General features: G+C 43.7%; 1 protein-coding gene across 2 annotated transcripts; it reads left to right on the top strand.

Annotated features, from left to right (window-relative positions):
- The first annotated feature begins 353 nt into the window (after positions 1–353).
- ide (insulin-degrading enzyme) lies at positions 354–25,941 on the top strand. 2 transcript variants are annotated; one of them, XM_083694452.1, is made up of 25 exons: positions 354–469; positions 1,465–1,649; positions 2,383–2,590; positions 5,127–5,296; positions 6,089–6,211; positions 10,106–10,218; positions 10,323–10,485; positions 10,752–10,844; positions 11,001–11,092; positions 11,283–11,363; positions 11,617–11,720; positions 12,905–13,007; positions 13,477–13,599; positions 14,011–14,093; positions 14,416–14,560; positions 16,747–16,857; positions 18,226–18,346; positions 19,041–19,132; positions 20,011–20,122; positions 21,277–21,444; positions 21,603–21,875; positions 22,457–22,518; positions 23,076–23,148; positions 23,255–23,322; positions 23,467–25,941. In XM_083694452.1, the coding sequence occupies exons 1-25, from the start codon at positions 384–386 to the stop codon at positions 23,560–23,562; spliced, it is 3,048 nt and encodes a 1,015-aa protein (XP_083550578.1). In that variant the 5' UTR covers positions 354–383; the 3' UTR covers positions 23,563–25,941. The 2 variants fall into 2 exon arrangements, with proteins under 2 accessions (XP_083550578.1, XP_083550579.1); XM_083694453.1 differs by lacking the exon at positions 14,416–14,560 and adding an exon at positions 15,101–15,245.
- The last annotated feature ends 140 nt before the right edge of the window (positions 25,942–26,081 follow it).

The following is a 26,081-nucleotide window of genomic DNA, read 5'->3' on the forward strand; positions in this document are numbered from 1 at the left end:
CGCAGATGTTTCCGAGTTGGTCATGAATGATCACTAGTACTGTTTATCTATTTACAAGAGACCTGTTTCAAATGTGGGAGTGGCTTGATACGTTTCATGTACGTTTCAAAAATCGCACATACAGGCTGGTTAATCGACATTGGGATTTGAACATGACACGTGCATTCAAATCGTACTCAGGTCTGATTTTCTGGTAATCACAAAATACTGTCATTATAAATATTTAATTAACCAAAAAACTCATCACTCGTGACCTATAACCAATGACCTAAAATAGATCTGTGCCTGTCACTCGACCCTCTGGCGTCGATTGCATTGTCTGCAGGCTATTATCATATGGCGTCGTAAAGAGCGAAGGTTTTCTGTTGTCTCTGATCCGAAGTATGCTACAATGTGTTAGCCGATCGGTTCAGTTTACGAGATATCTTCCGATTGCGGACAATAGTTTGTTATTTAAACAAGGTTTTAGGTGAGTGTTAATAGTCCGATATTATTTATTGTATAAACGTCTTTAAATGTTAAGATAGCTAGAGTAACTGCCTTGGCAACATGAAGAAATACGGCTAATGACGTAGCTAGCCAACGCTAGCCTTCTTAGCTAGCTAGCACCTGACTAAGCATTAGCTACAACATGGATAGCACTCTGCTAGCCGGTAATCAAAGAACATCGCCAGCAGCTGCAAGCTAGCTAGCTACACACATAGCTAGCCAGTAAGGAGCTAGTCCTAGCTAAATTGGACGCAGTAAAACACCGATTTGTTTTTAATCTGTGTGATGTATAGCTAATCTCATCTCATATGAGCCAAGTCATGTCGTTATGATTCATGTGCAAACGAGTAAAGACGACTAGCATAACCAGCTCCCGGGACTAGTAGTGCTAGCGGTGGGCTAAGTAGTGGGAACTGTTAATGTTAGTAACGTTTACAGTTCAGCCTAGGCGTTGGTGATTGCATTAGCTAGCTACTAACTATCCATACGTGTATGATGACCGAGAAGAGCAGGCGTATAAACGCCTGCTTATTCTCAGTCATACACGCATTATGGCTAGTTTAGCCACTAACTGGAATTTGGAAGCTTGTATTTGAAACGAGGGTTATTTTGTAGCCTGCTATGTATGTATCTATCCCGACACAAATATATAGATTTTTAGCTTGTTATACTTGGGTGGTGGACACCGGCGATGTGCAAAGTTGTGGGACCGTTTCTCCTAGATGTAGAGAAAAAAGACCAACCTGGTCAATGTTGGGAAAATCCTGATCAAGGGGGCCATATTTGCAGAAGATGCAGGGTCTATGCATCATTGCACTGCATGTGTTTTTGTTTGTCTTGTTTGCAGCCAGTCCATATATCCTAGAGTCACTTTGATATCTCTCCACAATCCATTCTTCCACCTTCATTTAAAAAAGCAATCAGTAGGCTGACTTCCTGAATGAATTAATAACCACTCTCTCCTCTATCCTGCAGGCTTGCATCGTCCCTTCCCTTCAAAATGACAGACCCAGCCGTAAAGAGGGTGGTGAATGACATAGTTCGGTCTCCAGAGGACAAGCGAGTCTATAGGGGCCTTGAGTTCACCAATGGCCTAAAGGCTGTCCTCATCAGTGACCCCACCACAGACAAGTCCTCCGCAGGACTGGATGTCAACATAGGTAGGCCAGGCCTATAAACGTACCTACCCCACCCCCTAAATTATAGCAAAATTATGCATTGACAATGCTTGCATTGCGCTATGGCAGTGTGTGAAAGACGCCATCTTCATATTTTTCTTAAACCTGTACCTTTCTTTCATTGCAGCAGTTTTCTTTCCTCACTTTCCTATTGTCCCAGCTATTCCTGTACCCTGTAATACAACAGTTTCTTACTAGTTTGCAATTACACTCTTTGCACTTCTGTTTTTATCCTGTCATCTTAAGCCTACCGTGGACTAGAAGCGTCAAGCATCAGTGTCAGACTCTTTTCACTGAAGCTACCATTGTTTTCAATTGGTTTACTACCATGAATATGAATTAATAAATGCTCTGCGTATCCCTCTTTTGAAGATGCCTATAGTGCTGCTGTAATTAGTGTGTTGTCAGTCGGGTGATGCTATATAATTCTGCATCTGATGTGTGGCTATGGCATCACATTGCCATACATTTGAGTAGCCATGTAGTTGAGTAGTTTTGTTCCTTTATGGGTAAAAACAGGAAATCACTCTCCAGTGATTAGCAGCAACCATTAGACATGGGCATTGTCATGTTTACAGTGTAGTAGTGTGTTGAGTCAAGTCAGTGCTGCTTAATTGTCAATAGAAGAGTGGCAAAGGATGCAGCACCTTACAAAGATAACAAGTAAAGACATGCAATATATTGATTATCTGTGCACCTCTCTCGTCTTACTCAGGTTCATTGTCAGACCCAGCAAACATCTCGGGCCTGGCCCACTTCTGTGAACACATGCTGTTCCTGGGAACAGAGAAGTACCCCAAAGAGAATGAGTACAGTCAGTTCCAGAGTGAGCATGCAGGCAGCTCCAACGCCTTTACCAGCGGAGAGCACACCAACTACTACTTTGACGTGTCCCATGAGCACCTCGAAGGAGCGCTGGACAGGTGGGGCAACAACTAGCTTAAGATGGAACTAATGTAAAAAAAAGAAAGAAAGAAAAAGAAGCTGTCATTGAGTTTGTTTTAAATATTGGGTGTGCCCCTCTAAACTGATATGGCTGTGTATGAAATATACTACTATACTACAGTATGAAGCCTCCCCTCTTCTAGATATGTCTGTTAAGTCCATCCTTCCATTAACTGTACCATGTCTCTATGTAAAGGTGTCCTTGGGGCTGAACTGCTCTTGTCCTCGAGTGGAATGTTAAAGCCGAAGTAGGTGTTCTCTAAATATTCATTTGTGATCCATCCCTTGGATCTCCGGGTGTTAGGCTTATCCCAGAGTGCCATCGGCACACTATCCCTCTGTCTCAAGTTTCCAGTCCCAGGGGTAGCTTGTGTAACAACAACCAGTCTAATTTCCACCCCCAGCTGAGACTTCAGGGATAGATGGGATCAGTTTCTTTAGTGTAGCTGCTCTCATGTGTCAACCACAATGGTGTAAAGGAGATTAGAGGGGTTACTGCCAACAGGGAGTGCCGGACCATGTGAGCTAGGTGAATGATGAGTTTTCAGAGCATCAGCCTCTTCTCCATCTTTCCAATGTTATGGCCTTTTTATTGTGTAAAAAGGTTCTGTAGTTTGTGGTAACTTTTGGATGGGGTATCTAAACTGATTTTCTAGGTGTAGAACGTTTGCGACAAACTTACAGACTATGTGATCATTCTACAAAGAGCACCTGTTCATGCCTCATGGTCAGAGCAGAACACAGTTTTATTCGACTTTGTCCTTGGTGCAGACCATCTGTTGTTTTGGATGATGGGCAATGAATTTACAACAGCACAGATATAGGCTTAGAAGAAACAAAACTGATTCATGACCCAGATAAATGTTTATAGGAAACCAAAGCCACACTCAGAGGGGTGTGTGTGAACCATCTGTACACCGACCTCCAGAAATCACAGTGCAGAGCAATATTTGGTCTAGGGTTGTCTCTTAAACATGAATCGTATCACTGGGGTCTGTGACCTGTGACCTTTTTTGAGCGGGGCAGTCCCACTCATATTTTTCTTTATTGAATACAGACAGTGGAGTGAGACATTAACGTAGAGGAGGAGAGGGCATGTCAGTAGGGCATGAGCTGGATTCAAATCCATGACGACACATGTGCACTGTAGCCCATGGTGCTAGACCACTGGACCACCCCAGGCCACATCTACAGCCTATCTTCACTAGACCACCCCAGGCCACATCTACAGCCTATCTTCACTGGACCACCCCAGGCCACATCTACAGCCTATCTTCACTGGACCACCCCAGGCCACATCTACAGCCTATCTTCACTGGACCACCCCAGGCCACATCTACAGCCTATCTTCACTGGACCACCCGAGGCCACATCTACAGCCTATCTTCACTGGACCACCCGAGGCCACATCTACAGCCTATCTTCACTGGACCACCCGAGGCCACATCTACAGCCTATCTTTACTGGACCACCCCAGGCCACATCTACAGCCTATCTTCACTGGACCACCCCAGGCCACATCTACAGCCTATCTTCACTGGACCACCCCAGGCCACATCTACAGCCTATCTTCACTGGACCACCCCAGGCCACATCTACAGCCTATCTTCACTGGACCACCCCAGGCCACATCTACAGCCTATCTTCACTGGACCACCCCAGGCCACATCTACAGCCTATCTTCACTGGACCACCCCAGGCCACATCTACAGCCTATCTTCACTGGACCACCCCAGGCCACATCTACAGCCTATCTTCACGCCAATTCATTAATTGCAGTCTTTTCCTATTTGCATGGCAGTTGCTCTCTCAGCACCTATTCAAATAATTGCGCATACCTCACCTATACGTCAGTAGTCGCTGTGTACTGTATGTCTGCAGAGTAATCGTACTCAGAAATACAGTAGAAATTAGATTCTCCTATCGGCTAAGACTTAAGTGTTTACTGTGGTTACAACTAGGGCCCAGAGAAATTCTTGACTGCCTGACCTGTCATATTATTAACCAGTAATTCAGAGATTATGCTGAACTGGACACTACATGCACATCTGAGGCCAATCCGTTCAACAGCTTTTCTTCTGCTAACAGTTGACAAATGGACTAGACACACCAATTAATTTAAAAATGTTAAATTCCACAGGCCCATGATTGTATTATTAGCAACAGATTTTCTCACTCTCTACTTTAATCTTGTATACTTGATCGCGCTCTGTCCTCAACATCTTTAAAAGATAAGTTAATATACATCCCTGTTAAAATATTGTGACTCACAGGTTTGCATAAACACACGGTTTGAGAGGGTACTATGCTGTCCTTTTGTGGCTGGGGAAAGTAACTACCAGAGAAATGTTTAGAAGTCATAACCACTAACGTGCATATATTATTAAACTCACTGTTGTACAGTTGAGTTTAATCTCTAACAAAAGTAATGTTTAAACCAAGGTTTGTTTTATGCTGCTGGTTTTGTGACTATTGGCTATTGCCATTGTAATGCCTTGGCATGTATCTCTATAGGTTTGCCCAGTTCTTCCTGTGCCCGTTGTTTGATGAGAGCTGTAAGGACCGGGAGGTGAACGCGGTGGATTCTGAACATGAGAAGAACCTAATGAATGACGCCTGGAGACTGTTTCAACTGGAGAAGGCCACTGGGAACCCCAACCACCCCTTCAGTAAATTTGGGACAGGTAAAAATCTCAGGTCACCTCACACAAACAGTTAAACTTAAACACAGTAGTCCCCTGTAAGAAAAAAAACAACAACTAAAAACCTTGTCAGGCTCTCATTGCTTTCCCACAATTAGACATCAGTCTTTAGACTGCAGGGTCAAGACCAGAATAGCCAGCTGGTGGCAGTGTTGAGTAACAATAGCTTTATTTCAGCTGCTAATAGAACTGAATCAGCTGGACTGCAACACCATTAATGAATGTCCGGGGACGATTATGGTCATGACATCCGTCACAAAAAATTCCTTGAAATGTTTAGCGATGTTTTCCTCTCCAGATGTTGCAGATTTTGTTCAACTGTCTATTTATTTTTAGTGGAAGGAAATACCACTAACTAGCCTGCCACAGAGGAAGTTCTACATTTAGGCTGTGGTTGCAAGTAGGGGAGGGCTAGTCCACAGAGTACAACAAGTGGTCAACTTATGTCACTGATGGGTTTACTTGAAATAATGAGTTGTGATGGTGTTAGGAATATGGAAGTAGTAATTTTTACTTTTAACACATCTCTTGATGCTTGTGAGAAAGCGATTTATTTTGGTCTATGTTTTACTTGGCGAAGATACAGGAGGATGTGTATCTTTATGCATGGTTTCAGTCAGTTCTGTACATTAATTTTGATCACGTTTGCAAGTTGCTTCTCTCCATTATATAATAATCAAGGGCCAAGGGTGTATTATAACAATATTTATTTATGATGCGTGTTTCGTGGCCGAGCTGGTTAAGAAGCCGATCTGATTTATTTTCTTTTTGTAGGTAACAAGTTGACTCTTGAGACCAGACCATCCAAAGATGGCATTGACGTTCGTCAGGAACTCCTGAAATTCCACTCTACCTACTACTCATCCAACCTAATGGGACTGTGTGTGTTAGGAAGAGGTAAGTGTGTTAACCTTTGGGAGTTAGTGTGTGCCAACATGCAGAAAGTTGCTTGGATCCTATACTGGTTTGGTGGGAGAGGAAATAACACATCAACTTTCCAAATACAGCTAAAATCTATCGAGCTAAAAATCACTGTATAAAATAAAATGTGTGCATGCAGCACATCCACTATGATTTGCGGTTGCAAACACAATTCACAAACATCTAACTTAATTTGTGAATTAATACAAGATACACAAACATGCAAATTAATGACATTTTCATCACGCAGCATGTTGACATCATGCAGTACATTACATCGGTAGTGCAATGCTCACACAGCTTTGACCGTGATTTAACTCCATAAAATCCCTCTTGGGTCACACTGAAGGTAAGGAAGTGCTTTCTAAACACTCCTCCTATAAATTTAGCAAAGTCCTGCTGTCATCTGTTTGTTCAGCCCTCCAGAGACTTGGCTACTGCATTTCAGTCTGCACAGAGACCAGGACCAAAGAATAAAAGGAATATAAGACCTCTACTTTTACATGTTGAAATATTTTCCCTAATATCCACTCCTCCACCCTCTGTAGTAAATGATTCCTGAATACCCCTTTGGTTCAACTTTCCACTTCTGGGAGCCACAGACGAGCTATCCAATGAGCCATGTCGCTGGTGTGGTCATTACCAGTTGAAATGGTGCATTTTTGTAACACCATGTCCTCCACTGTGAAATTAAATGGGGTGCACTTGGCTGCTGTGTTTACGATGGCATGACTTCATAATAAATGGCTTTCACAGTTCCACAGTTGACTGTGCCCAGTTACAGACCATTTGCTAGCATTATTGACCATTCCTGTACAAGGTGAAGAACCAAACTAACAAGAGGAAAACTCTTCTGAATGTTTCATGGGAGTTGTACTACTACCTCCAGCTAGTTTGTCAGTTCTATTGTCAGGGCTCCAGAGTGTGACCAATAATCTGTTCAGTGCAACTAAAGATTTTCTTTCGTCGCACCAGTGCGACTGGAATCTAGCTGGCCTGATGTTTCTCTTTTTTTTGTTGTTGTATCCCCAAAACATGATTTGGTCAAATAGTAGGCTAATTTTGTGTGCATTATTTTTTAGCATCCTCCGTGTGCTATATCAGCGGCATTTGTTTCTCTGTCGTGTGTGTTTGTGTGACTGACTGTGAGCAAGTCTTCTTCCCCTCCCCGTTCCCTTGTAACAGACAACATTTTCTGCGCGAAAAGGAAGCTAGCATAGCAAGCGCTGGAAAATGAACCCGTACGATAAACTCATTTTTCGGAAAGTCTACTAATGTTAGGCCTACGGTGGCCAATGCATCCCGAGGCCGAAATGAAACCAACAACAGATTCCAAGCCAGAGGTAGAACAGCCAAAGCCAGCTGCAGCTAAAAAGGCCAAGTGTTACTGTATACCGTTTCGCCCTGAATCGTAGAATACACTTGGCACATATGATAAAGGCATGAAGCACATGTACTGTGTTTACTGTAAACAATGTGGTCCAACTGTTGCAGCAACACACCATTTACAGCTGCAGCTACATTCAAGCATGGCATTTCAACGGCAAGAAACAGACTAATACAATTTAACATGGCATACAACATCGCCAAGGAAGAACTGCCTTTCACCAAATTTAAATCGCAAATACTTCTTCAAAACCCAACTTACAGCAACGACACCTTTGCTCAGTTCATTGGAGTGATAGCGGACACCCTGAAGACCGCTGCGCAAATTTCTGCGTCTCCTTACCTGTCTTTCATGATAGATGGTGACACCGACATATCAACGAAAGAATGTGAGATTGTTTATGCGTGTATTATCATTCGCAAGTGAAGACCGACCAACATCCTGATAGGCCACGTTGAAGTGCAGCATGCCAACGCACAAGGTGTGTATATCAAAGTATATTTACATAAGACATGCAGCACTTCATTTTATACTCTATCTAGGTATGATTTATTAGGATAGGCCTACCTAATGTAAAAGACAAACAAACATGATGGTATTTTTCATTGAAGGAGTCTATTCTGCTACTTTGCTGGTCTCTGGGCACAGTGGGAGGACTGGCATGAAAGAACTGTGGTTAAGGGGGCAGATGGTGTTAAGTTGTTATTTGCATGTGCTGTGACTAAATATCAAATATAGCATGGCATAGACAGTGCATTCAAAAAGTATTCAGACCCCTTCACTTTTTCCACATTCTATGTTACAGCCTTATTCTAAAATGGATTCAATTCATTTCTTTCCTCATCAATCTACACACAATGCCCCATAATGACAAAGGGAAAACAGGTTTTTAGAAATGTTTGCTAATTTATAAAAAAAAAAAAACGATCACATTTAAGTATTCAGACCCTTTGCTATGACACTCGAAATTGAGCTCAGGTGCATCCTGTTTCCATTGATCATCCTTGAGATGTTTCTACAACTTGATTGGAGTCCACCTGTGGTAAATTCAATTGATTGGACATGATTTGGAATGGCACACACCTGTCTATATAAGGTCTCACAGTTGACAGTGCATGTCAGAGCAAAAACCAGGCCATGAGGTTGAAGGAATTGTCCGTAGACCTCAGAGACAGGATTGTGTCGAGGCATGGAACCACCAAGACTGAGAGCTGGCCGCCCGGCCAAACTGAGCAATAGGGGGAGAAGGGCCATCGTCAGGGAGGTGACCAAGAACCCAATGGTCACTCTGATAGAGCTCCTCTGTGGAGATGGGAGAACCTTCCAGAAGGACAACCATCTCTGCAGCCTACCACCAATCAGGCCTTTATGGTAGAGTGGCCAGACGGAAGCCACTCTCAGTAAAAAGCTCATGACAGCCCGCTTGGAGTTTGCTAAAAGGATTCTCTGGTCTGACTCTCTGGTCTGATGAAACCAAGATTGAACTCTTAGGCCTGAATGCCAAGTGTCACGTCTGGAGGAAACCAGGCACTGCTCATCACCTGGCCAAAACCATCCCTACAGTGAAGCATGGTGGTGGCAGCATCATGCTGTGGGGATGTTTTTCAACGACAGGGACTGGTAGACTAGTCAGGATCGAGGGAAAGATGAACAGACGAAAGTACAGAGAGATCCTTGATGATAACTTGCTCCAGATCGCTCAGAACCTCAGACTGGGGCGAAGGTTCACCTTCCAACAGGACAACAACCCTAAGCACACAGGCTAGACAACGCAGGAGTGGCTTCAGGACAAGTCTCTGAATGTCCTTGAGTGGCCTAGCCAGAGCCCGGACTTGAACCCGATCTAACATCTCTGGAGAGACCTGAAAATAGCTGTGCTGACGCTCCCCATCCAACTTGACAGAGCTTGAGAGGATCTGCAGAGAAGAATGGGAGGAACTCCCCAGATACAGGTGTGCCAAGCTTGTAGTGTCATACCCAAGAAGACTTGAGGCTGTAATCTCTGCCAAAGGTGCTTCAATAACGTACTGAGTAAAGGGTCTAAATACTTGTAAATGTGTGTATTTCAGTTTTTTATTTTTTAATAAATTAGCAAACATTTCTAAACCTGTTTTGGCTTTGTCATTATGGGGTATTGTGTGTAGATTGATAAGGGGGAAAAAATAATTTAATCCATTTTAGAATAAAGCTGTAACACAACAAAATGTGGAAAAAGTGAAGGGGTCTGAATACTTTCCGAATGCACTATGTATCTATAAAGGTCAGAGCTGCAACCATCGTTGTGTCCAGTGCTTGGGGCGCTGTGGCACATTTTTGGGGGCGACCAAATTATGTGCTGGTGCCTTTAACTGAAAAAGTTAGTGGCACCAGTGCCAGTAAAGTTAGTTTGGAGCCCTGATTGTATCTCAAGAATGTTTGAGCAAACCCCTCTTGGTGTGTTCTTGAATTTGAATGGCTTCATCACTCTCTCCTCTCTCATTCAGAAACATTAGATGAGCTGACTGCCATGGTTGTCAAACTGTTTGGAGAGGTAGAAAACAAGAGTGTGCCTATCCCAGAGTTCCCTGAGAATCCCTTCCAGGAGGAGCACCTCAGGGTGAGATTCTTGGTTTTCTGCCAAAAAAGACAGACACACACAGTGTACATATGAACGAGTTAAACGCCCCCCCAATTCAAACTTCTCCTTGATTTTCTCCACAGCAATACTACAAAGTGGTACCTATAAAGGACATAAGGAACCTGTACGTCACCTTTCCCATCCCAGACCTGCAGAAGTACTACAAGTCCAATCCAGGCCATTACTTGGGCCACTTGATCGGCCATGAGGGCCCAGGAAGCTTACTGTCTGAGCTCAAGTCTAAAGGTAGGTCAGAGGGGGTGGGCATTTAATAAAGTCAAACTATCAGCCAGGCCTTAGATTATGAAGGGCTTTGGAATAATGGCATATTGGAAAGGTAGAAATACTTAATTACAAATATTTACTTAGCAAATAAAGTACAGAGGACGCTACAGGTATCCCAAAAAACGCACAGGTGCTCTTTTTTTCATTTGAAAGAATATACACTACTGATTAGTGCAAGAGCTGTTGACTCTTACAGTGTAAAGTTAATACCCCTTGATCTTCCACAGGCTGGGTGAACACACTCGTTGGAGGCCAGAAAGAGGGAGCCAAAGGATTCATGTTCTTCATCATCAATGTGGATTTGACAGAGGAAGGACTGTGTAAGGATCAGGATTTCAGTGATTTTCGCTTTTACATTTGTGTATTGTATTCAATGGCAGAAAGGCACATGTCTACAGTTTGTTCCTTCTCTCTTATGTCAGAGGTGTGTGTGTGTGTATAAACCATGTGTGCTAAAGTGTGATTTGCCCCTGTAGTGCACGTGGATGACATCATCTTCCACATGTTCCAGTACATCCAGAAGCTGCGCACTGAGGGACCTCAGGAATGGGTATTCCAGGAGTGCAAGGTGAGTGGTACCACTCGGACATCTGTAGTCTTACCGTAGTCCACTCACTATTGACAATCATGTCACCACCTACCCAGTGGAATACTCTGCCACCTTTGTATATGGGTGTTTCCCCATATATGAAATCTCAGTTGTATGCAATGGGCCTGTACTAACATGCAATTGGCATGTGACTTGTCTTCCCTTGTAGGATTTGAACAATGTGGCCTTCAGGTTCAAGGACAAAGAGCGGCCCCGCGGTTACACCTCCAAAGTGGCTGGTTTACTGCACGTAAGTGCTTTATTAACCTCCAAAGGTTGTCTCCATGGTGACGCACAGCAGCTCTCTGGCTCTGTTTAGAGGATTATTTCACCAGTGCTGCTAGTGCTCCATGTCTTGTGGGAGAAGATGTAGAGATTATGCCACAGTCAACATTTAATTCTCAGTCCTGCTTGAGTCAAAATATTACTATGGTAACAAGAAATTACTGGCGCATACAGCGTGTGTGGTGCTAAAAGCTTTGTGATGTGCTCTTGTTTTGCAGTACTACCCTCTGGAGGAGATCCTAGCAGCAGAGTACTTGCTGGAGGAATGGAGGCCAGACCTGATAGAGATGGTGCTGGACAAGCTGAGGCCAGAGTATGTCAGGTCAGTCCCAACACTCCTCCATGTCACTTCCTCTGTTCACTTCTCCTAGAGCTCCTCTCACTGGAGATGCTAAGTGGTAAGGAACCAAATATGAGATTCTGTTATTTGTGTGAACTATCCCTTTAACCATTTTAAATCTCAGCTTTAGAGGGGTGATGTGCAGTCTTTTGATGTCCAAGAAATGTTACACCAAGACAAGTTATTGATGTCATCATTCTCTTTTCTTACCATGTTTTTCCAGTAGTCAAAAGGGTTTCTCCTTTTGAGATAAGGGGTCGTATTTGTTGGCAGTTTCTAAAATATGACATCCTGCTATGATATTTGAAATAAGCAGCTTTCTATTTTCTGCCTTTCATAGTGTGTGAGGCAACTTCACAGATGAAATTTCCTCCTCAGCTTCAGAAGGCTATTTGTTACAGTACGGACTGGTATTCTTGCTCTGGGGCGCCTTTTTTGTGTTTGACTTGGTGAGTTGGAGATGTATGAATCCTATCAGGATTTCACATTTCCACGTTTTGAACTCCTGGTGGTGTCAGTGTTCCTGTAACTGATCTGAGGCCACGTTGATAAAATGTCCCCTTGAATTGGCTTAGTTACGTGGAGATTCATTTTATTAGTGGCCTTGCTGAAGCAGAGACACTCGATACTCCTCACACTTGTTTATTTATTATTAGTGGGCTTGCTTCAGCAGGTCCAACTATAGTTTAATTCTTAAAAAAGGTAATTGAAACTGTTTCCAATTGAAAATGGAGTGAGACGTGATTGTCACGTTGGTTTGTTCTAGGCACTATTGATCTGTGTTTGCATTGAGCCTAAAAACTGTCATTGACTGAGGCCTGCAGGTCTCAGGTCTACTGCTCTCAGTACTACTATGTTATTGATTGAGGCAGTCTCAGGACAACATGCTTTTGTTCTAAGCACAGTCTATCGATCGGAGGACCGGCATTGCCAAGGTGTAGGACTTCTAAATATAGCTCATCAATCAGTGACCCGACAACGCATTGATGAATCAATGCTGCCTTGGCCTCCTACAAATAGAACCCTGATAGAAAGGCTTTGGGAGGCACTCAGCTGAAATGTGGTGTTGCCGGCTCAGAGAGAGCAGAGTTTGTTTAACCGGGCCTGACGGGATTTTATAAATGTTGGTAATGTGACCTGTCTCCATCTGTCCTCTCTCCCTGCAGAGTTGCAGTGGTCTCAAAGTCCTTTGAAGGGCAGACTGACAAGACTGAAGAATGGTACGGGACGCAGTATAAACAGGAGGCCCTCTCTGATGAGGTTATAAAGGTGAGTCATCTGTTTCAACACTGCAGTGCGTCACAGTCTTGTATTCATCACAGTGAGCCTGCTTTTAGTCAGAAGATTGGCAATGCTTCAAGGAGTCTCCTGTTCATCCACCTGCTGTAATGTATTCAGACATGCCTTGAGATTTATGTATCATACCCACAGTAACAGATCGAGAATAAGGTGATGAATGATGTGCTGCAGCGTAGTAGCAGGGCTTGGCAGAACATCTGAGATGTATTAGTACTGTAAAATGTACGTTTTGAAAAGTCATTATGCAGTCAGACAGACACTTGCACTGTTCTCTGTTCACTTCAGTGAACTCAAGTCCAGGACCAGACTCCCACGAATGTTAGGGGTTTTATGTGCCTAAAGCCTATTTTCGAAGGCTTTTAAAAGTGCCAAGTTCACATTTCATGAGATTTGATGATTCTGGTCACACAAGGTGTGTGTGTGTGTGTTTGTGTTTTAGAAATGGGCAGATGCTGACATCAACGGCAAGTTCAAACTGCCCATGAAGAACGAGTTCATCCCCACAAGCTTTGAGATCTACCCACTGGAGAAGGACTCTCCATCCGCCCCAACCTTGATAAAGGTAAACATCTGCTGGGTGTGTTGCATCAGTGTCGTCACCTGTCATTTCTTAACTGCTACAGACAGCACTGGAAGCATAACTGTGTTTCAGGTGTCTATTCATATTCTTTAATTTGATAATGAGACAATGCTATAAACCTGTCAGCTGTAACTGTAGTTGACAGGGTAGAATATTGTGTTGAATGACTCTTTGTAACAAAGCTATTGTATTTAACCTTTTACCACTGTACACGCAACCCACTGAGTACAAACATGGTAGCAGAGGTTTGAATACAGGCAGATCAAACATGGTAGTAGAGGTTTGAATACAGGCAGATCAAACAAGGACATCAGGTTTGCAGGACTCGCACTAGCATGCCGAGCCTCCTCAGTGTACTCTGCTGCTGCTAACAACCTCGTTTTGTTTATTCAGGACACTGCTATGAGCAAGGTGTGGTTCAAGCAGGATGACAAGTTTTTCCTACCAAAGGCATGCCTGAACTTTGAGTTCTTCAGGTTCGTAACCAAATCTCACCACCCTTATGTGAACGTTCCAAGTACACTGGTATGAGGTGTTGACAGACTGATTCTCTTACTATCCGCATTGTTTTGCCTCTTGGCCAACCAATAGTAGTGCTATGTCCATAATGATGCTGTTTTGATCATAAACTGGAGTCTTGGCAAGGACCGTCAATAGAGTGCTGGTCCTGCTTATCCGGCTCTTTCTACTGAATGTATTACCTATGCTGCTACTGTTTGATGTTCAAGGAGAACTTGGAGAGCACCTTCTGCCTGTGGGGATGTTATGTGTGATTCACCACTGCCATTTTCTCTACAGCCCGTTTGCTTATGTGGACCCCTTGCATTGTAACATGGCGTATTTGTACCTGGAGCTCCTCAAGGACTCCCTCAACGAGTATGCATATGCAGCCGAGCTAGCTGGCTTGAACTATGACCTCCAAAATACCATCTATGGGATGTATGTAAGTATCCTAATGTCCCATCGCCCTCATGTTCTCATGCCGCGACCCAAACCTCCCCTCCAGTCCTGGACCATTCTCAACCTGGGCCTTCGTATCAGGTCCAACCACCTCATCCTTTTCACTCATCCTTCCGCTTTCCCTCCTCCCCAAACGACCTTGTCGCCAACCCAAGTCTCCAGAGGTGTCAGTTTCCCTTTTACAGTGGAGAGGGCAATTGACAGCAGAGTGGTCATTTGGCTAACAGATGGAGAGGGACAACATATTTTCTCAAAAAGTAGATTTCGAGGAAGCAGACACAGCAGGACCCGTCTTTATTGTAGATGTAGTGGTCCTGTGATTAGTGGTAGTAGCAGTGTTCACTTCAGTGGCAAAGTACTCCGTCCCTTTAGACAGACAGAAAGCCGGTCATGAGGCTGCATATACATACTCTTTTTATCAGTCTTCTCACGCTGAACTGTCTTGTCCTCTTTTTCTTTTTTTACGATATCATTCCCCCCATCCCAACAATGTCTTTTCTTTTTGTTTTTCTTTTTTCGTTAGTCGCTACCTATACTCAGACCCCCTGCACTGCAACATGACCTACCTGTTTCTCAGGTTATTGAAGGATGATTTAAAAGAGTATACATATGCAGCCCGCCTGGCTGGTCTGATCTATGGCATAGCCTCAGGGAGGAATGCCATCCTCGTAAGTACAGCGTCCGTCCACCCCCAAACAGCCAGGGGTCTGAGGGGACGAGGGCCTAGCTTGAGGCTTTGAGAGTGTGTGCGACTGGCTTTTTTTTCCTTCTATGCTCTTTGTCTGCATGTGTGTGAGTCTGTCTATCTGAAGGTAGATGGGGCAGGTTGAGCTTCTGTTCCCCCTACCTATGTCCAGTCCCATCAACGCACCAGTCAGGTTGGAGGATTCACTGCAGTAGAGTTGGCCAACCCTAGTCCTCAAGGCTGACTGTCTCACGAGCAGCTACTGTATGTGTTTGTTTATTTGGTCAAAGGTTACCCTAACTGATCAAGCATGGATCACAGTATTTTGCTCCACCGATTTTTACACATCCAAACTAATATATATTCAGATAGAGGTGCTCAGAGGAGGAAAGCCAGGTGACCAGATTCTTGCATTTTATTGATTTATATTCATTCCTCTTTAGCAGCCAACTCTCATTGTGTCAATGTCAGCCAGATTGTAGAACAGTAAGTGTCTCCTTCACAAGTCATAAGGAACAAAGCCAAATGCTGCCAGTTATCTGATATTTATTGTTGGATTCTGCTGACTCATCATTCCAATAGCAAGGTATGACTGGAACTGCATCCAGAAGTCATTGGATACAAATAGTAGATTAATGACTACTTGGCGAAATTGTGCAAGCTCCTCTGATGCTCTCCTTTTTCTTAATAACTTTGGTTTGTGGTGGTGGTGCTTTGCTCTTCTAACACACTTACTAACAACTTTTAAACCTCCTCACTCCTAACATCCAAACTAGGTCTGTGTTTGTTTAGAATTATATTTTTTATGTATATTTTATTTGTAATTGTTTTTCATAACACCCAAAGACACTTTACATAATAAAAACAAGAGAGCAATAATGTTATGGGAATAATTACCTATGGGTTGATGCGATGTAGTTTTGCACTGATGCTCCTAGATCCAGTAGCACTGTTTTTGTATATTAGGCTTTTCTAGGCTGAATGATTGCATTGAGTCAGCAGTGGTGTGGCTGGCTAGGGGTTCATCAAGGGTAACAAGGTTGTTAGATGAGAGGGAGGGATGAGGTGAGAGAGCCAAGTATTGCTGATTCATGAAAAACCAAAGGTTTAGATGATGTTGCAAAGCAGATCTTAGAATAACCTTGACGAGAGAGAGAGAGAGAGAATATATTGACAGTCAGTGCAGATATTTTCACAGCCTGCCATACTTTTGTGTAAGGGGACAGTTCACAGCCTGCTGTCGGACCTTGGTGGACTCTCAGCTCTCCTAATGTCCTCTGTAACAAAGCAGGGCATAGCACCAGAGAATGGGGGGGGGGGTCTACTAAATACTACTGCAGTTTCCCATAATGACAACACTTGCCCTCACCCACACAGAAATAAATTTTTATGCTCATGTTCACTGTGTCCCACAGAAGCAAAGTATATTGTCAAACTTATCCCATCCCTCTCTCCCCCACCCCTCCTCCCTTTATCTTCCACAGCTCTCAGTGAAAGGCTATAATGACAAGCAGCACATCCTGCTCAAGAAGATTGTTGAGAAGATGGCCACGTTTGAGATCGATGAGAGGCGCTTTGACATCATTAAGGAAGCGGTAAACCCCAGCCCAATCCCCTCATCTATGGTTTCATTTGGCTCTGATATCACCAGATTGAGATTAATCATTTGATTTGTCCATTGTATTGATGCCTTAGTAACTATGAAGGATGAACAAACGATGAAGATACTTTTCAATGGGAACAAAATAGTTGTATAATCTCCTGTAGGCAATTTGGACTGTAACAACAGTGCTGATTGAAAGTATGTAAACCCTTGTAAAACCCAATTTTTACCATGTAATCTTTATTTAATCAGAACCATCTTTTTTTATCTGACATAACAGGTTTATATTTACCAATTCCATATGTTGATTTAGAGGAAGTCATGTGTGTAGTAGAAAAACTAAATTATAAAGAAATTAGTGCAAGTGCAAAAATAAGTGAACCCCAAGTTGCATTGGTTAAGTCAAGTAGGTAAGTAGAATAATTGGGTACCAAATTAACCAATCAAAGGAGAGATCTTCAGGAAATATCCCCAAGAGCCACAACAAAAATAATAAATTAGGTAAAAGCCAACCCAAACATAACATCTATAGATTTGCAGATCTCCCTTGCTGCATCTCAGGTAACTGTGCATGCTTCAACAATAAGAAGAACACTGAATCGAAATGGCATTCATGGGAGGGTTGCTAAGAAGAAGCCTCTGCTGTCAAAAAGGAACCAAACTGCCCATCTTAACTTTGCCAGAGACCAACTGGACAAGCCTGAAGGTTTCTGGAAGTCCGTTCTCTGGACAGATGAGGCCAAATTGACCATTTTAGTCACAATCAAAACCACTATGTTTGGCGAAAACCCAACACTGCCTACCACCAAAAGAACCTTATCTCAACAGTCAAGCATGGTGGTGGGAATGTCAAGATCTGCTTTTCCTCCTCTGGACCTGGATAACTCCACATCATTAAGGGAACCATGAATTCTGTGGTATACCAGGAGATTCTTGAACATAACGTCAAGCCATCAGTCAAGGAGCTAAAGCTGAGCTGAAAATAGGTCTTCCAACAAGACAACGACCCAAAGCATTCAAGCAAATCTACCAAAGAATGGCTCAGTTTTGGATTGGCCAAGTCAAAGTCCTGACCTAAATCCAATCGAGATGCTGTGGCAGGACCTGAAGCGGGCAGTTCATGCCAGACACCCCTCAAACCTCACTCAATTGGCTGAGTTCTGTAAGGAGGAGTGGGCAAAAATCCCTCAAAACAGATGTCAGAGACTGATTAGTGGCTATATGTGATGTTTACTCGACTCGACGTTTACTCGACTTACTACAAGTTATCGCTGCTAATAGAGGTGCCACAAGCTATTGACTGAAGAGGTTCACTTATTTTTGCCCACATGAAAACCCCTGGTTTTGTTTTCTCCTCCAGTATATGAGGTCCCTGAACAACTTCCGGGCCGAGCAGCCCCACCAGCACGCCATGTACTACTTGCGTCTGTTGATGACTGAGGTGGCCTGGACCAAAGACGAGCTCAAGGAGGCTCTCGACGGTGAGCCATTCTCTCCTTGCTATCCCCCCCCCCCCCCCCCTCCGCACCACTCAGCAGTGATTGCCTCAGTGGAGTAGCAGATGTTGTTGTACAGGCTGTACTCTGAGGTACAGCATATTCATTTTGTTCAATAATAATAATGCATTGACACAATGTCCTCTGTGTATGAACTAAAGCTCAATTAATCAAACCAGCAATGACTTGGGCAAATACAACCCATCACTCAGCCCTTTCCATGAATGACTCCCTTCCTATTCCACCTACAGTACCTATGTTAAATCCCCCCCTGTGCCCTGCAGCCCCCCTCCCTGGTGTCTAGAGTCCCTCAGTCAGAACATGTCCCTGGTTTTGCTGACAGGCTACTGTGTGTGCTCCCGCCCCTCCCCTCCTCCTCCAGCTACTCATCCACCTCTCTCCACTCTTGGAATCTGGGTCGGATGCTGTTTGAATTCAGATCAATTTACAGAGAGAAATGTGTGCGCATGTGGATGCACGTGTGCGTGTCTCCCGTTTTGCGTCTGTGTCTTTTCAGTGGGACTGGGTGTGTACATGTCTGCTGTGTTTGTGACAGGAATGCTATGCGATGGCAACTCCCACCCAGATGACTGTGATGCCTTTGATTCTTTACTGCCCTGATTAGGCAGAGAAGGGCTCGGTGATTGATTGATTGCTCCTCTCTGTATCTGTTTTCCAGATGTCACTCTTGCTCGCCTCAAGGCCTTCATACCTCAGCTATTGTCACGGTTACATATTGAAACCCTTCTCCATGGCAATATCACCAAGCAGGTTTGTTTGATGTGAACAGACTGTATTGTATTTGCCTGGTTCAAGACTAACAGACAGAGAGCTTTAAGAAATTGTATTATAGGATGTGTCTGTTTTTTATTATTTGTAAAATGTGTGGATATCTTTAATCTTTCTTTTTTTGGCCATGGTCATCCATTTATTTCCACATTGGGGTTTTATGTACAGCCAAAGGCCTCCTCCTGCTTCGTTAAATCCTCATGTCTGTCCTTTAGCAGTGTCAGAGAAAGTGAACACTGACAAACTGATCTGTGCTCATGCAAATGTTGCATTTTACTAGGTATATTGAAATGTTTTTGCAGATAGTAGTACTGCTATTATAATATACTATGTTGAGGAAAGGACTCTTTAATGTTTTCTTGCAGTGTGGGGTTGGTAGACTGGAGTGAGTGTGTGAGAGAGAGAAGGGCTAGTGCATCGATAGTCAGTGCAGAGATTTTCACAGCCTGCCATCCTTTTGTGCCTGCTGTCGGACCTTGGTGGACTCACCAACACAGAAATATTTTTTTATGCTCGTTCACAGAAGCAAAGCAGCAACAGTTATGCATGAGTACAGATCAAATCACATTCTATGTAAGGTCCTAGCAAATCACATTCTATGTAAGGTCCTAGCAAATCACATTCTATGTAAGGTCCTGATTCTTGGTAATGATCTGAGTGATGCAGTCTAGTGAAGAGGGAATTGGATTCACTGCGCAGGGGAGGAAAAACTGGTCCTCTTCATCTCCATAGCAACCCACTATGCAGTACAGAATTATCCACAGGCCTCTGTTTTACCATATAAATTATAAACTCACACAGTGTAAAGAGGAAATGTTCTAAAGACAAATCAAAGACTTTCTCTCTCTTGCTCTCTTTAGTCTGCTTTAGATATGATGCAGATGGTCGAGGACACGCTCATCCAGCACGCTCATACCAAGCCCCTCCTACCCAGCCAGCTGATTCGCTACAGGGAGGTGCAGGTCCCAGATGGTAGGTCAAGTGCCCTCTATCACTTCATCCTCCTCCAACCCCCTGTTCACACGCCTGTCATGCCATCCCCATGGTGACCCTGCTGAAGGTTCCTTACCCAACAGTTACGCCTACGTCATGACCTGTGCTTGTGTAACACCTCAGTCTCTAACGTCCATCATGTCCTCGGGGAAAAGGCCATTTAGCAAGGGGAAACGGACGTCACTGGGCAATACATACTTGTCCCCTGGTGTGTACACACACACACACACACACACAGAGCACCTGTGCTGCCCTCCTGATTACATGAGGAAACCTGAGTGTGGAGGAGAGGAAAAACAGCACTGTCTGGCCACCTAGAAACAGCCTGTGTCCCACCTGAGGGGATTTTCCTGGCCTGGATCCAGCCAGCTGGGGGACAGGAGCAGTCGCTGCAGTGAAAGAGTGATGACAACCCGAGACTCACTGGCCATGGCACTCATTTGAATTTATAGCTCTCAGCTGAAAGTTTAGAACAGAAGGTACACACACACACACACACACACACTGCTCAGACACACTCTGGGTTTCACTCTTCACTTAGATTAGTTTTTGCTTTCGTAGGGAAACTGTTGACAACTAATTTCCCCTGTGTGTGTGTAGAGGCAGCAGAGCTTAGGATGTGAATCAAAAACAACTTACTGCAGTGCCCAACCCTTCTCTCCTGATTCAAAGTCTGCTTGATAATTTCTGTACTCAAACCATCCGAGTCGATATCCAAGTGAGCCACTCAGCAAAATGTGGGACATTGGCTTAAGCAGCTTCTGTCTGGAGATTTTCACCACTGTCCTCTGTCTGAACTCAATTGCTGCATTGAGCTTCTGTCGCAGGCATATGCTCTTTAGTAATTGCATATCAGCTGTTAAGGTCACACAGGAGTCATTGGTTATTCCTGAATGTTGGTAACCATTATATATGCCGGCACATTTATCCGAAGCAACTTAGTGAGTGGATACTTTTGTGTATATGGTCTCAGTGGAACCCGCAACCTTAGCATTGCTACCACCATGCTCTACTAACGGAGCCACACAGATGAAGTCAGTAAAGTCAGTTGGCTGCTGAATGTGTATGAGTGTTGAGATGCTGGAGCTGTGTGTGAGAGTGTGTGTTTGTAAGTCTCTCTCTGTACCTACTAGGGGGCTGGTATGTGTACCAGCAGAGAAACGAGGTGCACAACAACTGTGGCATCGAGATCTACTACCAGACAGACATGCAGACCACCCATGACAACATGCTGCTGGAGCTCTTCTGTCAGATCATCTCTGAGCCCTGCTTCAACACCCTGCGCACTAAGGAGCAGCTCGGTAAGTCAACACAGTATACACATGCAAGTATGCAACTAAACACACACGCTCCAGAACTTTCCACCCCGGAGATCTGGAGTTTGGACTTTAGCAATGCTAGCCAGGTCCTTGCATGATAAGCTGTCAAACAATCCCTCTCCTCTGTCCTCTCTTCCCAGGGTACATTGTGTTTAGTGGTCCACGGCGTGCAAACGGGGTCCAGGGCCTGCGCTTCATCATCCAGTCAGAGAAGGCTCCCCACTACCTGGAGAGCCGGGTGGAGGCCTTCCTGTGCACCATGGAGAAGTCTGTGGAGGAGATGACTGACGAGGCCTTCCAGAAGCACATCCAGGCCCTGGCCATCCGCCGCCTTGACAAGCCCAAGAAGCTGGCCGCAGAGTGCGCCAAGTACTGGGGGGAGATCATCTCCCAGCAGTACAACTTTGACAGAGGTGAGGCCTCCATCTTCACATGGGCTGATATCATAAACCTCTGTTTTTGATATACAAAGTTTTCCAGGATTATTGACATTGTGGGGATATCCAAAAGGAAAGAGAGGTTGTTGCTCTGATATGAACAAATTTGCATTGATTAGGCCCAGAATAATCTGCCCTTGAAGCATGCCTAAGCTGAGTTCTCATCTGTGCAATAATGTATTGTGATTTGCTGGTAATCTGCCTAGCGCCACTAAGTGAAGCACTGCTGAACGACAACAGTTAACAGGCCTCCTTGTTAGAGGTGATGAGGTGAAAGCCTGAGAGCATCAGCAGTCTGAACACCAAGGTCATAGAGAACTGTGTTGAGGCCAGTCATCAGTGAAGCCCTGCACAGACTTGACTAGCATAGGCTCTTCAGGCTACTGTGTTGCTGTTAGCTAAAGCAGTCTTCTTGCAGCAGAAGAGTTAGAGGGATTCATATTTAAAAGTTGTTTATTTCATGGTGACCTTTTTGTCTGTGATGAGTATGTATGAACGTCACACGTTTTGGGAAAACCAAAAGTGAGTTAGTGATATCTGTGTCTCTTGTGTTCCAGATAACATTGAGGTGGCCTATCTGAAGACATTGACAAAAGACAACGTTATACAGTTCTACAGGGTGAGTAGAGGGCTATGCAGCCTGGATTTGGATTCTATACACATGCGTACCTAATAGGGAAAGTTATAGTTTCTTACTTCTCTCCCAGTCATGGAGACGTGGCTAATGTTTTCTAGCTCAAGGTCTATTCCCCACTCCAATTTTGAGATGTCACTTTTAATGTCCCGTCCTTACTTTTCACTATAGGGCTCGGATCCCAGCGCCGTGACCTCAATACAATTGTGTGTGCACGCACGTGCATGACTTTCTATCTTATTCTCCTCCCCATGTTCCTCTTATCCTCCGCATGTCCTGATTCTATTCATAGCTCTGAGGGTGACACTGACACAGTGCACTCACCGAATGTCAACAACAATAATTAGAGGTTGCACCAATGCCAGGCTGTGTTTCAAGGGGATAAGGGGAAGAAAGAAATGAAGAGGAAATGAAGAGTTCTGACTGTATATCTGACTCAGCAGGACTATTCCAGGCCCCCCGTTACTGAATATCCACTGCCGCCCCCCCCATCCTTCTCTCTGTCTTCTGTAACTACTCTCCTTCTCTCGCTGTCTTTGTAGGACCTGCTAGCGGTGGATGCAGCCAAGAGGCATAAGGTGTCTGTGCACGTCCTGTCTAGGGAGATGGAATCCTGTGAGTGCCACACTTCAGTAGGATGGCTGGGTAGTGGAATTAGAGGTTTGATCTGTTTTCATTGTTTTAGTTGTTGTGTTCTAAACCCTCTCTCTCCTCTGTTTAGGCCCAGTTGTAGGAGAGTTCCCTTCCCAAAATGATGTGAACCTGGCCCCTGCCCCTTCCCTGCCACAGGTAATGCAGGAAGCCTTAACACATGAATGGGGACTGTACTGTCTTAAACATTTTTTCAGAGGGTTTCTGAGTTTTATGTTTGGGGGTGTTCATTTAGGGTTAATATACTGACCTGTGTCTCTCTTGTGCTCTCTTCTTCCCCAGCCTGTGATGGTACAGGACATGACAGAATTCAAAAGGAGTCTACCACTCTTCCCATTGGCTAAGCCTCACATCAACTTCATGGCTGCCAAACTGTGAGTGGCCCAGCCCTGCCCTGGGAGGGGGGGTTGCTTGGGACCCTGCTCAGTCCCTCCATGGTCCACCCCTCACCCAGTCAACTGGAGTCAGGAACACATTCGTCTGACGAGGCCTGCATGTGTGTTTCTGTGTGTATGTTTCTTTGGGTATGGCAGGCCGGTGCCACTAGAGGTGCTGGAAAACGGACATGATTCACAAACTTAGCAATGGTTATCATCATAGCCCTGATAATAGTAGAGGTCACACACACAACTCACCACTTTTTTTTTAGTCTCATGGAAAAACCATTACAAATTCATGACATTGTGTAGACTGTTGTAGAGGAATAACACTTAACAGACTTAATGAATAACAAGGCCAGAACCCTGTAAACCAGTACAAGTATTGCTTAAATGATTCATTGTATAGAACGGTTTTAATTCAATTTAGTCAGAAGGATGCTGTTTGGGTGATAATTGTTGGTTTATAATTTGAAGCTGAGGTGTAGGTAGTAGCTCTGCAAAGGTAAATATTTCATGCTAGACAGACATTTCTTTCTTGTACTCATTGATGCACGGCAACCTCCATGAATTTTTATCACAAATGTTTACACTTTGTGTTTAAACATGCCTGCATCTGCAAAAATATCAGCCTTATGAAAATTGTTCTGTTTTAGTTAAACTTGTACAAATTAAGAAATCTTACATTTTTTTCTGATTTTTATTTAAACTAGTAAAATGTTGGGGCCCTTTGAGGAGCCTTTTTAAACTGCTAAATTGGTGGAGAAACATGTTCATTTACCTTTTCCTTTTACCTAGTGCTGTCTACCGGATTGTATTATCCAAGCATCATCTCAGGGTACCTCAAAGTCTTTGCTTTTTATTTGAGATTGAAGAAAAATAAACTATTTTAAATGTTGTCATTTATGTTAATTTGTTGAGTCATAAATGAGCAATTCGATCTCTATTGCATTGATATTCTAGTCGTGTTAATTTATCTATTCTAACCTGAATGAAGTGTTCGACTAGCGAGTTTGCACACTGAGACCCCCCCCAATCCTCCCCCACATCTTTCTCCATATGAGACTTAGCTTGTGCCTTCAAAGGGGGTTGATGATTGGTCAGTGTCTGGCAGTAAAGATGGTCTCTATAGCAAGTGGTAGCACTCTGGACCTGCAGTACATACAGCAGTGTCTGGAGTCAGACACGGCCAAGTTGAGACAACTGCACTTTCGTTTCTGTGGGTCAGACTTGGAACAAGACTGCTGCTCAGTGGACAGAACTGGGGGGGTTAATTCAGCATATCTAGCCTATTCTCAGAACACCCTTTAGCATTGTCATTGTTTTCTTCAGGGGTTCATTAGAGAGAGGCTGGTGTATGGAGGTCGTAGTCGGTCCTGTGTTTTTGAATATGCACTTCTTACTAAGCAATAAACTCAGAGAGGAACCCGAGAGCAGCGTAGTTTCAACCAAGCATTCTTGGGACCATGCTTTCCTCCAGCCTAAAAATGTGGAAATGGCAATTTTCTGAGTGGATGATGGAGTGGATCCTCCTGTCAGTGCCATGTAAACATTATGGTCTGATCTCTCAGGTGTTAACAAGCCTTGCCAAGTCAAACTACCACTGGCTCCAACAACTCTGATAGTCTATATCAGCTTTGTGTGATTTCACCATACGTTCTCAGGCCTACATCCATTAACTGTTATGCTGCATTCCTTCAAAAGGGAAATTAAAGATCTATTCATTCTGAGATGATGCATCTTTTGAAGTCACTCTCGTTCCAATTGTAAAATAAAAACACGACAAAGCATAATCTGTCATTGTTAAAAGCAGTACTTAAAGCTTCTTAATTGTTTTCTAGCATTTTACTATGTTTAAATTCACTGGTTTGGCATCGGTACCTAGTAGTGGTCTCCCAACAAAGTGGAGTCTAGGGGCGTGTTCAGACTGACAGATTTGTTTTGAATCAAGTGTGGTTTGTGCGTTTTGTACAAACCAAACTAAACACAGTCTGAATCAGTGTTCCTTTGGCAGGAATAAATGGTCTGTCAACCAGTAGTTATCATTGCTTGCAAATGTTATATATATATTTTTATTTTATTTTTTTTGGGGGGGGGACCAACCAGTTTTTATTTTCCATGGCAAGTTCTCAGTATAGACTCTAGCATGACATATCAGAATTGGGTGAGGTAATTTCTAGTGTTTCTAGGGAGGAAAAATAACAATTGGGGTCTAACAAATCATGAGAAACTATTCAAAAGTAAGGTGCTTCAGAGACTTGACAAAAGATGTTTGTGATTGATTGCGTTGCTGAATACATGTTCATGGAGTGCTGAAGTGTGGAGTTAATTATTTTTCTTTCCTCCTGTGAGTGTATTATTAATAAATGATTGTATTGCACTATCATTGTCTGTTGTCATTCAAAAAACATAGATTTCTTTGACTGATGTAGCCTGTGCTGAACAGCCGAAGTGGCAATACTGTACATATTCCTTATCACACTGAAAATGCTCTCACCTTCAATATGATTTTACACAAAG

This window comes from Argentina silus, assembly GCF_951799395.1.
Source record: "Argentina silus genome assembly, chromosome: X".
Lineage (NCBI taxonomy): Eukaryota > Metazoa > Chordata > Actinopteri > Argentiniformes > Argentinidae > Argentina > Argentina silus.